This window comes from Pelophylax lessonae, assembly GCF_965119305.1.
Source record: "Pelophylax lessonae genome assembly, chromosome: 5".
NCBI classification, from domain to species: Eukaryota; Metazoa; Chordata; class Amphibia; order Anura; family Ranidae; genus Pelophylax; species Pelophylax lessonae.
Window position 1 is genome coordinate 174,941,539 of NC_138772.1, and position 12,770 is coordinate 174,954,308.

The 12,770-nt window shown below is 43.6% G+C and overlaps 1 protein-coding gene across 1 annotated transcript in view; it reads left to right on the plus strand.

Moving 5' to 3' along the window:
- Positions 1 to 12,770, plus strand: part of LOC309556066 (prostatic acid phosphatase-like) — a 107,988-nt gene that overhangs the window by 26,923 nt on the left and 68,295 nt on the right. The window contains exons 3-4 of the mRNA XM_082258378.1: positions 2,723 to 2,809; positions 5,254 to 5,406. Coding sequence (XP_082114504.1) covers positions 2,723 to 2,809; positions 5,254 to 5,406 — 240 coding nt within the window. The remainder of the gene's footprint in view (positions 1 to 2,722; positions 2,810 to 5,253; positions 5,407 to 12,770) is intronic.

The following is a 12,770-nucleotide window of genomic DNA, read 5'->3' on the forward strand; positions in this document are numbered from 1 at the left end:
AAAAAAAGAAAAAAAATGTGCCCAACAGAGTGCTCCCTTGACATAAAATGTGGCCATCAGCGTGCCCCTTATTTTATGCTAAGGGACATGCTGATGAGCATATTTTATGTTAAGGGGCACTCTGATGGGCATATTTTATGTTAAGGGGCACGCTAATGGGCATATTTTATGTTAAGAGCAATGCTGATTTAAATGTTTTGTTTTGCCCATCAGAGTGCCCCCTAACATAAAATGTGCCCATCAGCGTGCCCCCTAACATAAAATGTGCCCATCAGCGTGCCCCCTAAAAATTGGAAAAATAAATGGAAAAAATGCGAAACACCGCGTTCGGTATTCGGCCTTCGGCCAAGCATTTCATTATTATTCGGCTTCGGCTTCGGCCAAGAATTTCATTTCGGTGCATCCCTACTTTTCAGTGACAACACTGAAGAAATTAAAAAAGAATAGCGCAACCATGCAAAAGAAATGACTATTAAATATGGAGACAATCCATAAATAAAAATGGGGGTTTAGTCCCACCATATGGCCATATCGTGCTCAAGCCCACCACTGCGTCAAAGTACCCCATTATCAGTGGGTCCTACACTATCCATAGAAAAGGGGTGAATCCAGCCTCTCCAACCCTTGGGGACAACACTCCTTGCTGGGATGGATGTGCTAATGCACTACAAAGGACTCCTCCTGTATCTACTTGATGGTGGACTCTGATAGAGTACAGGTGTGTGTGGGGGGTGGGATGCTCAACCACAGAAGTCTGGTCAGACCGAATACATAATAAACAAGCAAAAAATTGGGGGAGCAAACCCTGAACATGTATATCTAAAGCCTGTGCAGCTATGGACCAAGCAACATGTATATTAAAAAAGAATAGCGCAACCATGCAAAAGAAATGACTATTAAATATGGAGACAATCCATAAATAAAAATGGGGGTTTAGTCCCACCATATGGCCATATCGTGCTCAAGCCCACCACTGCGTCAAAGTACCCCATTATCAGTGGGTCCTACACTATCCATAGAAAAGGGGTGAATCCAGCCTCTCCAACCCTTGGAGACAACACTCCTTGCTGAAGAAAGAAATTACACTTTGCTACAATGTAATTTAGTGAGTGTACAGCTTGCATAACAATGTAAATTTGCTGTCCCCTCAAAATAACTCAACACACAGCCATTAATGTCCAAACTGCTGGCAACAAAACTGACTCTTTGTTTTCCATGCTAACACAATGCTTTCAGTGCTCTCTAAGGCACCTTTTGCATATGACTTTCCGGTCAGGTCCCCCTGTTGGTTTTTCAGGCGGACCTGGTTGGATGCTCCAAGCAGGTCTATGGGAAGACGGATGTAAAAAGACCTGCATCTGTTAACATCCTCCTACCTTTGAGTTTCACGCTGCATCCTTTTTCACCTAAACATGACAGAGTCCATGTCCAACCGGCCACTCACAAAGCCATCACAAGTCCACCACAATCCACTGTCAAAATGTGGGCTAAAACTGAATAGGCACAGACATCCATGCTGTTTTACTCTGATTCAGTAGGGGGATCTGCTCACAGATCTCCTACTGAATGGAGCGGAGCGGAGCACAGATCTCCTACTGAATGGAGCGGAGGACAGTTAGGAGTCCTAACTTTTGTTCCAGGACAGTGACTAAAAGAATATTGAAGTCATTGGACCAGGAAGACAAGCTGGTCAGCAATGGCAGTTTACATATTTCTCACAGCACAGGTTCCTTGATTACATCATCTACAGATGTGGAATAGGTGTAATCCACAAAGTTTACACACCAAGGTAAGATTATAATAGTATTGATTTGATTTAAAAGAGAAAAGTTTGTTTGTTTTTTTAAAAAATACTTACCTAGGTGGATGCAACATCGGTCCCCCACCGGCTTCAATGAGAACCAAGCTATCAAACACTGTTGATAGCTTGAGCAGAGAGCTGGTGACTGTTAGTCACTGCTGTCTGCTCTGCCCCTCCCCGTGTTCACTGGAACTCTAGGCTGTGGAGGGTGCGGAAGCAGCTGGCTCAGGGTCTCAGCGGCTCGCTGAGAGGCTGACCCTGGTGCCAGTTCAGGCTCCTGGGTTTATTTACGGCATGGGGTCGCAATCTTTCTCCAGCCTGGACCAGTTCTGTGATGTCAGCTGACAGCAGGCTTCAGCCCACTGTCAGCTGAAAATGTATCATAGGAGTGCAGAATGAACTGCACTCTTGTGATCCACAGGAGATGTACAGCTAAACGAGCGTTGGCTGTACTTCTCCTTTAATAGTTTTTTTTTTTTTTTTAAATAAACACTACAATCTGGCATTATGGACAGTATTAGAGCCGGTTCACATTAGCACGACACGACTACTTACTACTTCGGGGGCGACTTGTGCATTACATTGCACCACAACTTCGGAGCGACTTGCAGGGACTTCACATAATGGAAGTCTATGCAAGTTGCTCCGAGGTCGCCCCGAAATAGTACAGGACCCTTTTTCTAAGTCGGAGCGACTTGTGTCGCATCTATTAGAACGGGTCCTGTAGTGGTCAATGGACCGCGAGGGAGCGCGACTTGTCAGGCTGACAAGTCGCCTGACAAGTCGCGCTAATGTGAACCGGCTCTTAAAATGTCAAAGTGTGACCTTTTAGCATTAGGTTAACAGATTTAAACAGCATGAAAATAAAATAGCACTCATACTGAATTTTTTTCATGAAAATTTTTTTCTGTATCTCAACAGCTAGGAATGGAGCAACATTTTGAACTGGGACAATACCTGAGAAAGCGATATTCTGGGTTTCTAAATGAAACCTACAACAGAGATGAGGTAAAAACGTGGTAGCTTACTTTTCTCTTTATAGGTAACTAGAGTTGAAGCCAAATGGAAATCACAGTCATATACATATAGTCAGATATACATTGTAAAAACAATCTCCATTTTCTTTTAACAGCAGTGTCTAACAAGTATCTAAATATGACTACAGTACAAAAAGTCCTAGAAAAGGCCCATTGCTCTCAGTACTTTGGTCTAATATCACCCCCCTCTCTGCAAAACACCGTTACTTATAAAGACACTTGTGCTGAGGGGTGTGGCTGTTATTCAGCTCTGCAAGCACAGGGCACTGCAGTGTGAAGCCAGGAAGCAGCATTTTTCCTGAGCGTAAAAGGTATTTTAATACCACTCTCAAAGAAAAATAACTGTTTTAATGTTTTTCACACAAAAATAATTTGGCCAAGTGTTGGGTGTAACAAGGTGATTGAATGGTTGCCATGTGCATAATAGGGTGTATGGTGCAGATTGCTTACTGTAACAGTGTGCATGATATAAAATGCTAAGTGTATTTGGGGTGCATGTTGCAGTGTACTGTCTAAGTGGGTACATTGTATGAAATGTGGAGTTTATTGTAGTGATTGATGTGGTGTGCTGAGTCTGATGAGGTGCATGGGGGGCTGGTTATTTTGTATTTATTTTGATATTGTGGAGGGTAGGATGTGCTATCTGGTTCTTGCCCTGCCTGATCAAACTAAATTCACAACTTGCCTGAAAGACACACTTTCTATTACAGGCCCAAAGGTTTAAAACCTACCACATGTTAAACCAGTGATGTTGTACACTAAGGGGCTGATATGCTTTCTAATGGGAGCACATATAGTGCATCCCATAAAATTAGAATATCATGAAAGGGTTAATTTATTTCAGTAATTCAATTAAAAAACTGAAACTCATATATTTTATATAGATACATGAAGTGCTCTAGAATTTCCTGCTAGAGGGCTGCGTTGACTTTGGACTTGATAAGACACAGTGGACCAACACCAGCAGATGTTATAGCTCCCCAAATCGTTGCGGACTGTGGAATATTTTGCATTTAATTTGGAAATCAAGGACCTAGAGTCTGGAGGAAGAGTGAAGAGGCACAGAATCCAAGGTGCATGAGGTCTAGTGTGAAGTTTCCACAGTCTGTGATGATTTGGGAAGCCATGTCATCTGTTGGTGTTGGTCCACTGTGTTTTATCAAGTCCAAAGTCAGAGCAGCCCTCTACCAGGAAATTCTAGAGAACTTCCTGCTTCCTTGTGCTGACCAGCTTTGTGGAGATTCTGATTTCATTTTCCAGCAGGACTTGGCACTTGCCCACACTGCCAAAAGTACCAATATCTGATTTAATGATCATGGTATCACTGTGCCTGATTGGCCAGCAAACTCGCCTGACCTAAACACCATAGAGAATCTGTGGGGAATTTTCCAGAGGAAGATGAGAGACACTAGACCCATAAATGCAGATAAGCTGAAGGCCACTATCAAAGCAACCTGGGCTTCCATAACACCTCAGCAGTGCCACAGGCTGATCGCCTCCATGCCACGCCGCATTGATGCAGTAATTCATGCTAAAGGAGTTCCAACCACATGTTGAGTGTATACTATACTGTATAAGGACATAGTTTTCTGCAAGCCAAAATTACTCTATGTGCAGTAATATTCTAATTTTCTGAGATACTGAATTTTGGGTTTTCAGTAGCTGTAGGCCATAATCATCAAAATTAAAACAAAGAAATGCTTGAAATATATCACTCTGCATGTAATGCATCTATATAAAATATGAGTTTCACTTTTTGAAATGAATTACTGAAAATATTTACTTTTTGATGATATTCTAATTTTATGAGATACACCGTATGCTGCTGATAGCTAATGTTATATAGCTGACTGAGTGTTCTACTGTTGCTTTGGGTGGCTTTGGGTCCTGGACTGGTATGTAGAGGCTAAAAGGTTTTTTACTATTTAACAGCAACCTTTTAAAAACACACCCATGTTTTTCCTCTCCCACAAATAACTGTATGAACTTTAGACTTCACTTTTGTATACATAGTATGGGTCCCACTTCTGGCCAGAGCCCTATATATTGCAACTGCAATAATGCTATTTAATGCTACATAAATAAGGAGAAGAGTGTTGTCCTGAACATGCTAAGACCATACAGGTCCTTAGGATATTTTTGAAAACTGATGTAGATCATAAGCTTTTCTGCCAATAAATGCATCTAAAAAATGGGCGAATATTTTTTAATAATATAGTTTGCTTTTTTTTGCCTGAAGTTTCCCTTTTAGTGGCTTCTACTTATAGCTGACTCTGTTGTGTATGTAGGTCAGTATGACTCTGGTAGCTTATTGTATAGACTGTATAGTCTGTATATTCCTGTAGAATATTTGTGTACTATTAAGACAGATGATGATTATAATAACAATATTATTATACAATATTTGTACCATAGGTTTTTGTGAGAAGCACAGATATGGACCGTACATTAATGAGTGCCCAGGCTAATCTTGCTGGTTTGTTCCCACCCACTGGCAGGCAAGTCTGGAGATCTAGCATTACCTGGCAACCAATACCTGTTCATACAATGCCTACTGCACAGGATAATGTGAGTAATGATTTACATCAACTTTAATATAGTTTTTACTTACATTCACTTTACTGCTTTTGTTAGTGAGCCATTGGCAGAGGATTTAACTAGTGTAAAGGAGTTCCCATTTACTCACCATGCTCAGATGACCCTCTAACTTCTTCTACAAATCTCGTAATTCCTGGGCACACTCAGGGAAGGTACATTTCTCTGTTCCCTCCCTTAGTCAACAACTGATGAGGCAGAGGGAGCTGGGCAAGTAATCTGCAGTCACTTGCAGTCAGGTGAGATGCCCTTCACTGTCAAACAGTTGTGCAGTCAGCCAGGCCGGAGCCTAATAGCACATAGTTTCTCCAGAAAACATTTAGCCATAGTGGGGAGTACCTCCCTGATTGCTACCAGAGTACTCCAGTTCCATTGGAGGGTGTTTCTTTCTCATCCTTTGGATCCCTTCAGCTGTTTGCCTGTGTTACCAAAGCTACCCTGGACTTCGCTGTGAGGGAAGCTATCTATGAGCACAAATGCAGATAGCTGAGCTCTCTAATGTTTTACTTAAGTAGTCATTCTCAACTTGACTCTCTGTTGTTATAGAGTTCCACAGGGTTTATCCATTAAATCATCTCCTAACAAAAAATAAAAAAGTCAATATACCAATCTTTACAGTGGTCCATGTTTTGAAAAGTCCCTGATTCTCCTATCTCTAGATACTGCAAGTGTTTTGCACTTCCATGTGTAGCAAGGTTTCCAGGCCCATGGCCTGATGTGGGTCTGCCATTAGTACCGGTAATCCCTCCAGCCCATGTGAGCTGTGACCCTGGGTGTGACAACTGAAGCAGCGACAACTCCGGCATCTTTGTGGTTTTTTTATTGGAATTAAGGGATGGGAGAATGGAATGAGTGGGATACTCCTTAAGGCTTAAACTAATTACAATTTGGACTTTTACTCCTGAAATGCCCGTTGGCGCTTCTGTGACGCCAGCCGGCGCCAGCCAACGCTCACTGACACTGAGAACACTCTGTAGAACAGAAGAAGTGCTGAATCCTCGACTTATAGTCCAGAAGATCCAAGACTGAGAACTGTAGAACTCCTGACACTGTAGTACTATAAAAGTCACTGAATACTTTCCCCCGCCTGGCACAGTTTGAGGTAGTATATTGTAGAACTCTGTATAGCTGTCACTTTAACTGGCACGCTCTGTGCAATTCAGGGCCCAGACTGTAGGTGCCCCCTTTAACCTTGAACTCTTCAGGGTCCACTGACTATATACCCCTTCTGTAGCTTCAGGGTCCTCAATCTAGGGACCCCCTTTACAGCTAGCTGACACTGGATCCCAGAACCTCTTCTGAAGTGGTCCCCTCTAACTTCAGGCAGGCCCCCCCAGGGACAATCCACAGTACTCACGACCTGTGTAGGCTTTCCTGGGACTGGACCCCTCTCTCTCTCTCCGCAGGTTCTCGGCACACCGGATCCCCCTCAGCTCAACTCAGCACTCTCTGAACACTCAGACGACACCCTGAGACATCCATCTTCCTCAGACAGGAAGAGAGGCAGCCGCACTCTCCTTCCTGGGATTCTGCTCCCGCCAAAGACACCATACCACGCACTTCCCCCCAAACTTATATGCACTCCCAGAATCCTTTGCAGCATAATCTGCCTTCTGGGATAGTTACAAGCTGGGCTGTGTCCCCTGATTGGGCTTCCCACACTGCCCTATGAGAATCCTCTCACAGGAGCCAGTGGGGATCTTTCTCCCCTCAGCAGGCACACCTGGAATCCCTGACACCCTAGCTAGATAAATCACAGCCCTGCTGTTAGGCAGACAAGGCCCACTATACATTGACCTAGCACCTACCTGTAGGGTGCTACACATGTGTGCCAAATATTTGCTCCCCTGCCAACAGCTGTGGCTCCTCCCACTGGCTTGTACATCATTACAGGACATATATGTCTGTGTGAAGACCACAGCAGCAAGAGAGCAAATATTCAACTCATCTGAATACTTTCAGCAGCTGGGGAGCGGAGATGTGGCAGCTTTTTCATACACAGGTCACCTGGAAAGTGATTGTAAACAATCACCTTGTAAAACAACCCATTTTATTTTAAGTATAAATGAAAGGCAAAACATTTGTGTATAAATATAAAAATATAATAAATACCTTTTTTCCATTTTTTTGTAAGTGATCACATTCCCTTTGTTCTCAGCTGCATAAAGTCTGGGGGGGAAGAAGAGAAGCAACATCACACTGATCTTCCCAGTGAATGGCTGTGTGGGGGGGGCATGTTTGGACAAGTCTGATCATTGGAGGATAGCAGGCTGAGTTCCACGGTGTGTTCTCCTGTTTAGTGTGGTCCGTTTTTAATAGAAAGGAAGAGGGACTGGCAGGAACACCTGGGATTTCAAACAAAGGACGCAATACAAAGAGAACAGGATACCTCTACATACGAGCAAGCACATATTAGGAATATGAAATGTTAGGGTAACAAACACTTTAAGTATATTTATGCTTCTTTCGGTGATGTCACATTGAATAAAAGTGACCCTGTGGTAAAATGGTCACTTGAATATTGACATTTTTATCTGACAACAATCTAATGTCTTTCGATTGACATGAACACCAGTATCTGACAACTATTTTGGGGGAACATAAGATCAGGTTTAAAAAATATCCTTAGAGCTACAGTTCACCATGATAAGCCAGTGCTTACAGCATCCCCTCAACTCTGTTAGCATAAGCACGTATGATTGACAAAACTGAGCTTTCAAATAAATGGAGTAATAATCAGCAGTGTGCAGCTCTTTGGATGCCCATCTGACTACGAAATAAAGTCTATGGGCACCTTAAAACTGTAATTCTCTCCCCATACCTAACCATGCTCAAATATGGGAACTGAAATAGTATTTCTCAAAAAATGGACTTTACCGGCACAACACCATGACACTGTGATAAAATATATCAGTATAGGTAGGTCATTCACCAATAACCATGAATAAAGTGTGTCATTAAACAATAGGTAATCAATTATGTAAGAGGGAGTGTGTATTTATCTCTCCTTACCAGAGTCCAGTATGGGAGCGGAAACACTGCACGCATTATATAGAGACTGCACAAGGAGATTCGGATGTGGCGTGGGTGGACAGGGTCCCGTCTTCACAGGGTATAATACAAATAGCAGCCTTGCTCTACATTAATAAAAAAAAATGCACAAATATGGTTCTTTTAAATTGATTGAACAGTAGAAAAAATCCATTTGAAGTAAACCATACACGTTGCAAAGATTTAATAAACCTTAACATAACTGTTTTTATTCAAAGGAACTTGGGATAGGTTAAGTGCGGAGCAGAATAGACTGCCTACTGTACCTACATATTTAGACCCAGCATGGGGCCTCATTCATTTTGGGTGTTCAGCCCTCGGTGCATGAGGCTCAAGCATTAAGCTACAGCTGGAGGGTACAGGTGAACCATCCAACACCGTTGCCGTCACCCTGTCAAACTCTTAATAGAGTCTGACAGCTGCTGCAGCTGGATGGGACAGGGATGTCAACCAAGCTGTATCCACATTTAGAGCGATTTTCTGCTTGAAGCATGTAGCTCTAAAACAATCAACAAGCCAAATCTGATTCAATTCAATGTTCCCTGTTCACATCCGAGTGTTCTGTTGCCTGAAGCAAAATGCTCGAAGCTCAAAAAAAAGTACATGAGCTTCTTTTTTGGCAGATTACGAGCGTTTTTGGCCCCATAGATTTCAATAGAAAAGCCTGAAGTGAGTTTTACGAGCGTTTTTCTGCTCTTATAGCAGCTCTCCATCTCTAATTTCCTCTTCCTCTCCTCCCCCTAGTGCTTTCAATTGTCTAAACAAAAACGCCTGAAGCTGTAAAACGCTTGTAATACACTTCTAAACTGCTTTAAAAAATCTTGTAAAAAGCTGCAAAAAATGACCCCCCCCCCCCCCCCCGTTTCCAATAACTTACGCTCAGCGCTCATTAATCCGTCGGTTGTGTGAAAGAAGCTGCTGAAAAAAGTGGCCTTGGGTTGCATAAGTGACCCATTTCCTTTCCTGCCTCTTTTGCGGCTTGTAGTTTCCCCATTGGGTGTAGTTGCGAAGAAGGAGCCAGGAACATTTTGGATGATTCATCATCTCTCGTATCCGAAATGAGGCTCAGTGAATGATGGTATCGTCCTGCTGGAATGTGCAGTTACCTACACATCATTCGAAGCAGCTGTTTCCTGGGAACGCAGATACTCCCATGACTCGCTCATGGCTAAATCTGATGTTGAATCGGCATTCTGGCTGCTCCCAGTCCATCCTCAGAGTTTCCATTTGCTAGGATGCTGTTGGCAAGGTTCTGACTTTGAAGGGGTCTCAGGGGTAAACTCAGTCTGGATGATTTTTTGTGCATTGGACCACTGGAGTCAAGGACTTGTGAGATCCTGCTGTGGACATCTTGTTTTTTCTCAGAATAACCATCAATTCAGTGGCCATGGAATGCAGATTGCCTCTGGATAAATTGTTGGCTCTGTGAACGGAAGTGGACAAGCATGCGGAAGACGGAGGATTAAGTTGCGGGAGCTACAAACCCTGCTTGGTAATCTAAATTTTATTTGCAGAATTATTCCCATGGGCAGGATTTTCTACAGGCGTTTGTCGGCAGCTTCATCTGGCATCAAGGCCCCACGCCATTTTGTGCAGCTTTCCATGGGGCTCAGGGCTGACCTGCGTATTTGGGATATTTTTCTTGAATCTTTTAACAGCCATTCTTTATGGCTGGAGGGTCCGGTCAGCAATATGGATCTGATCCTGTTCACAGATGCTGCTGGTTCAGCAGGATACGGGGCTTATTTCCTGGGGCGTTGGAGCGCTGAGCCATGGACTGAGGAGTGGCATACGCTGGATTTTTGAGGAACCTGGTGTTATTCAAGCTTTTTCCCATTGTCTTAGCAGTAGAACTCTGTGGGGAGGTTTTTCAGAACAAAAAAGTGTGATTTAATTGTGACAATATGGGTGTGGTTTTAGCAATTAATAACATCCCAGTTTCGTCCCCACCGGGGGATAGGCTCTTGCATTACTTGGTTTTGAGTTGTTTGCGATTGAATAGGTTTATTTATGCTGGTCACAATAGGGAGCTACCAACAAATTAGCAGACGTTTTGTCTCGTTTTCAGTGGGACAAGTTTCGTGTGTTGGCACCGGAGGAGGAGAACCATGGGGAGCCTTGTCCCTGGCATCTATGGAGGATTGCACTGCAGTCACCACTGGACCGATACAGGAATCGCTCAGCGCGGCAACATGGGTGTCCTATTTCAAAGCGTGGAAGGAATGGTTCTCTTTATTAGGGGAGGTAGGTGGGGAGGATTTGGGGGTGGACCTGTCATCTTTGGTGCTATATTTTATTTGCTATAATCTTACGAAGGGTGTCCAGGTAGATCAAAAATTGTCGGGATTTACGTTTTTATTTAAGTTGGCAGGTATCACAAATTTTACCAAGTCTTTTGTGTTGCATTAGGTGCTTAAGACTTAGTAGTTGTGATTCTAGGCGACCGACCAGTTTCCTTTTCAGTACTGAGTTCAGTGCTGGACCGTTTGCCTCTAGTTTGTTCATCATTTTATGAGGTGACTTTGTTTCGGGACGCTTTTTTAGTGGCCTTTTTTTTTTTTTTTGGGTACTTTCTGGATTAGCGGGCTGGTTAGCCCATCTAGGAGAGTTAAGGGGGGAATGTTGGTGGGGGATGCTATGTGTTCTGCCTCATCAGTAAAGCTCTGGATTAGGCGATCCAAGACTGACCAGAGAAGCAAGGGAGTGCAGGTTGACTTTTTTAGGGGCAATAGCACTCAGCTTTGTCCAGTCTTAGCAATGGAACAATTTCTGAATGTGCGGCCCAGAAAGGAGGGTGCCTTGTTCATCCACTCGGATGGTTCATTTCTGTCCAAGTTTCAATTCCTTGCTGTTTTCTGTAAGTGTCTATCGGAGGGTTGGTTGCTGGAGATTGTTCCTCCCATTCTTTCCACATAGGGGCAGCCACCGAGATATCACGGTGGGGTCTGGGGCACTCCTTTGTGTTCTGGGGAGCAAAAGAGGGGGGGGTTATGCCCAATTGACGGCAGTTGGGAGTTACAAGAGAGGAGGGCATTGTTAGATGGATTGGAGTGCCAGGGATACTCTGGCAGAAGGGTCTTACCTGAGGTTCAACAATTTGCCTGGCTGGACAGACCGCCAGAGGTTTTGGTCATACATGCTGATGGGAATGACTTAATTCTAAGTTTTATGAGGGAACTGATTAGGGATGTGAAACTGGACTTCCTGCAACTTAGGTCTTCCTTTCCTGACATGATCAAAGTATGGTCAGATATGGTGGCCCACACTGCATAGAAAGAGGCCAGGTTGTTGGATAAGTTAAATAATGCCCGGATACAGGTGAGTAAGGAGGTGGGCAGATTCATTGCTAGGAATGGTGGATTAGTGGTTAGACATTTGGAGCTGGAGACAGACACATGGTTGTACCTGAGAGGGGATGGAGTGCAACTCAATGAGGTGGGTATTGATCTGTGGGCCTTGGGATTACAGGATGGTATCCAGAGGCCTTTCCGGATGTGGCGGCAGGCACAAGTGTAAGGTTTCACACTTGTGCTGCTGTGGCGGTTGGGGTCCTTGACGAGGGTCCAAAACATAGTGTCCAACGATAAAATGGTGGGACCCATCTCAGGTATGGAGTCCTATGGTTTGTTTGGTTCAGTCCAGACCGACCGGGTAGTGTAGGGGTCTGTGGTCAGTTAGGATAGTCCTTGAGGAGGTGTTTTGGCGGCAGGTGACAGAACCTAACTTAATGGTACCACAGACTCCAAAGTTGTGGGAGATGGTATCCTCAAGAATCTGCAACCATTCTTTGATCTGGATTGGTTTGACTGTTTTATGTTTTTCTGTTATTTATGGTTTTGTTTAATATTTATTTATTAACATTTTTAACATTAAGTGCTCTTTCTTCACACCTTAACTGCATAAAAACTGATAGGAAAACTTCAATTGCAGGGAAATTTACTTTGCATTTCAAATCATCTGATTGTGCATTAATGCATAATAAAGTGCTGCAGTAGTGGACCCACTCACTGCAGTAGGTTACTGCAGTGCAGTCAGTGCAAAACTGCTAGAAAAAAAAGCTAGGCAATAATCACAGCTACACAATAAATACACATACAGTGGATTGGACTGGAGTCAGTGGAGGACTACCTCTGCAGTAAGGCACTGACTGCAATTACTGCCGTGCAGTCAGTGCAAAACTGCTAGAAAAAGAGCAAGGCAAAAGCTACAAATGTCACAGCGGATTGGACTGGAGTCAGTGGAGGACTACCTCTGTCTGCTGTATGCCACTCACTGCAGTAAACTAC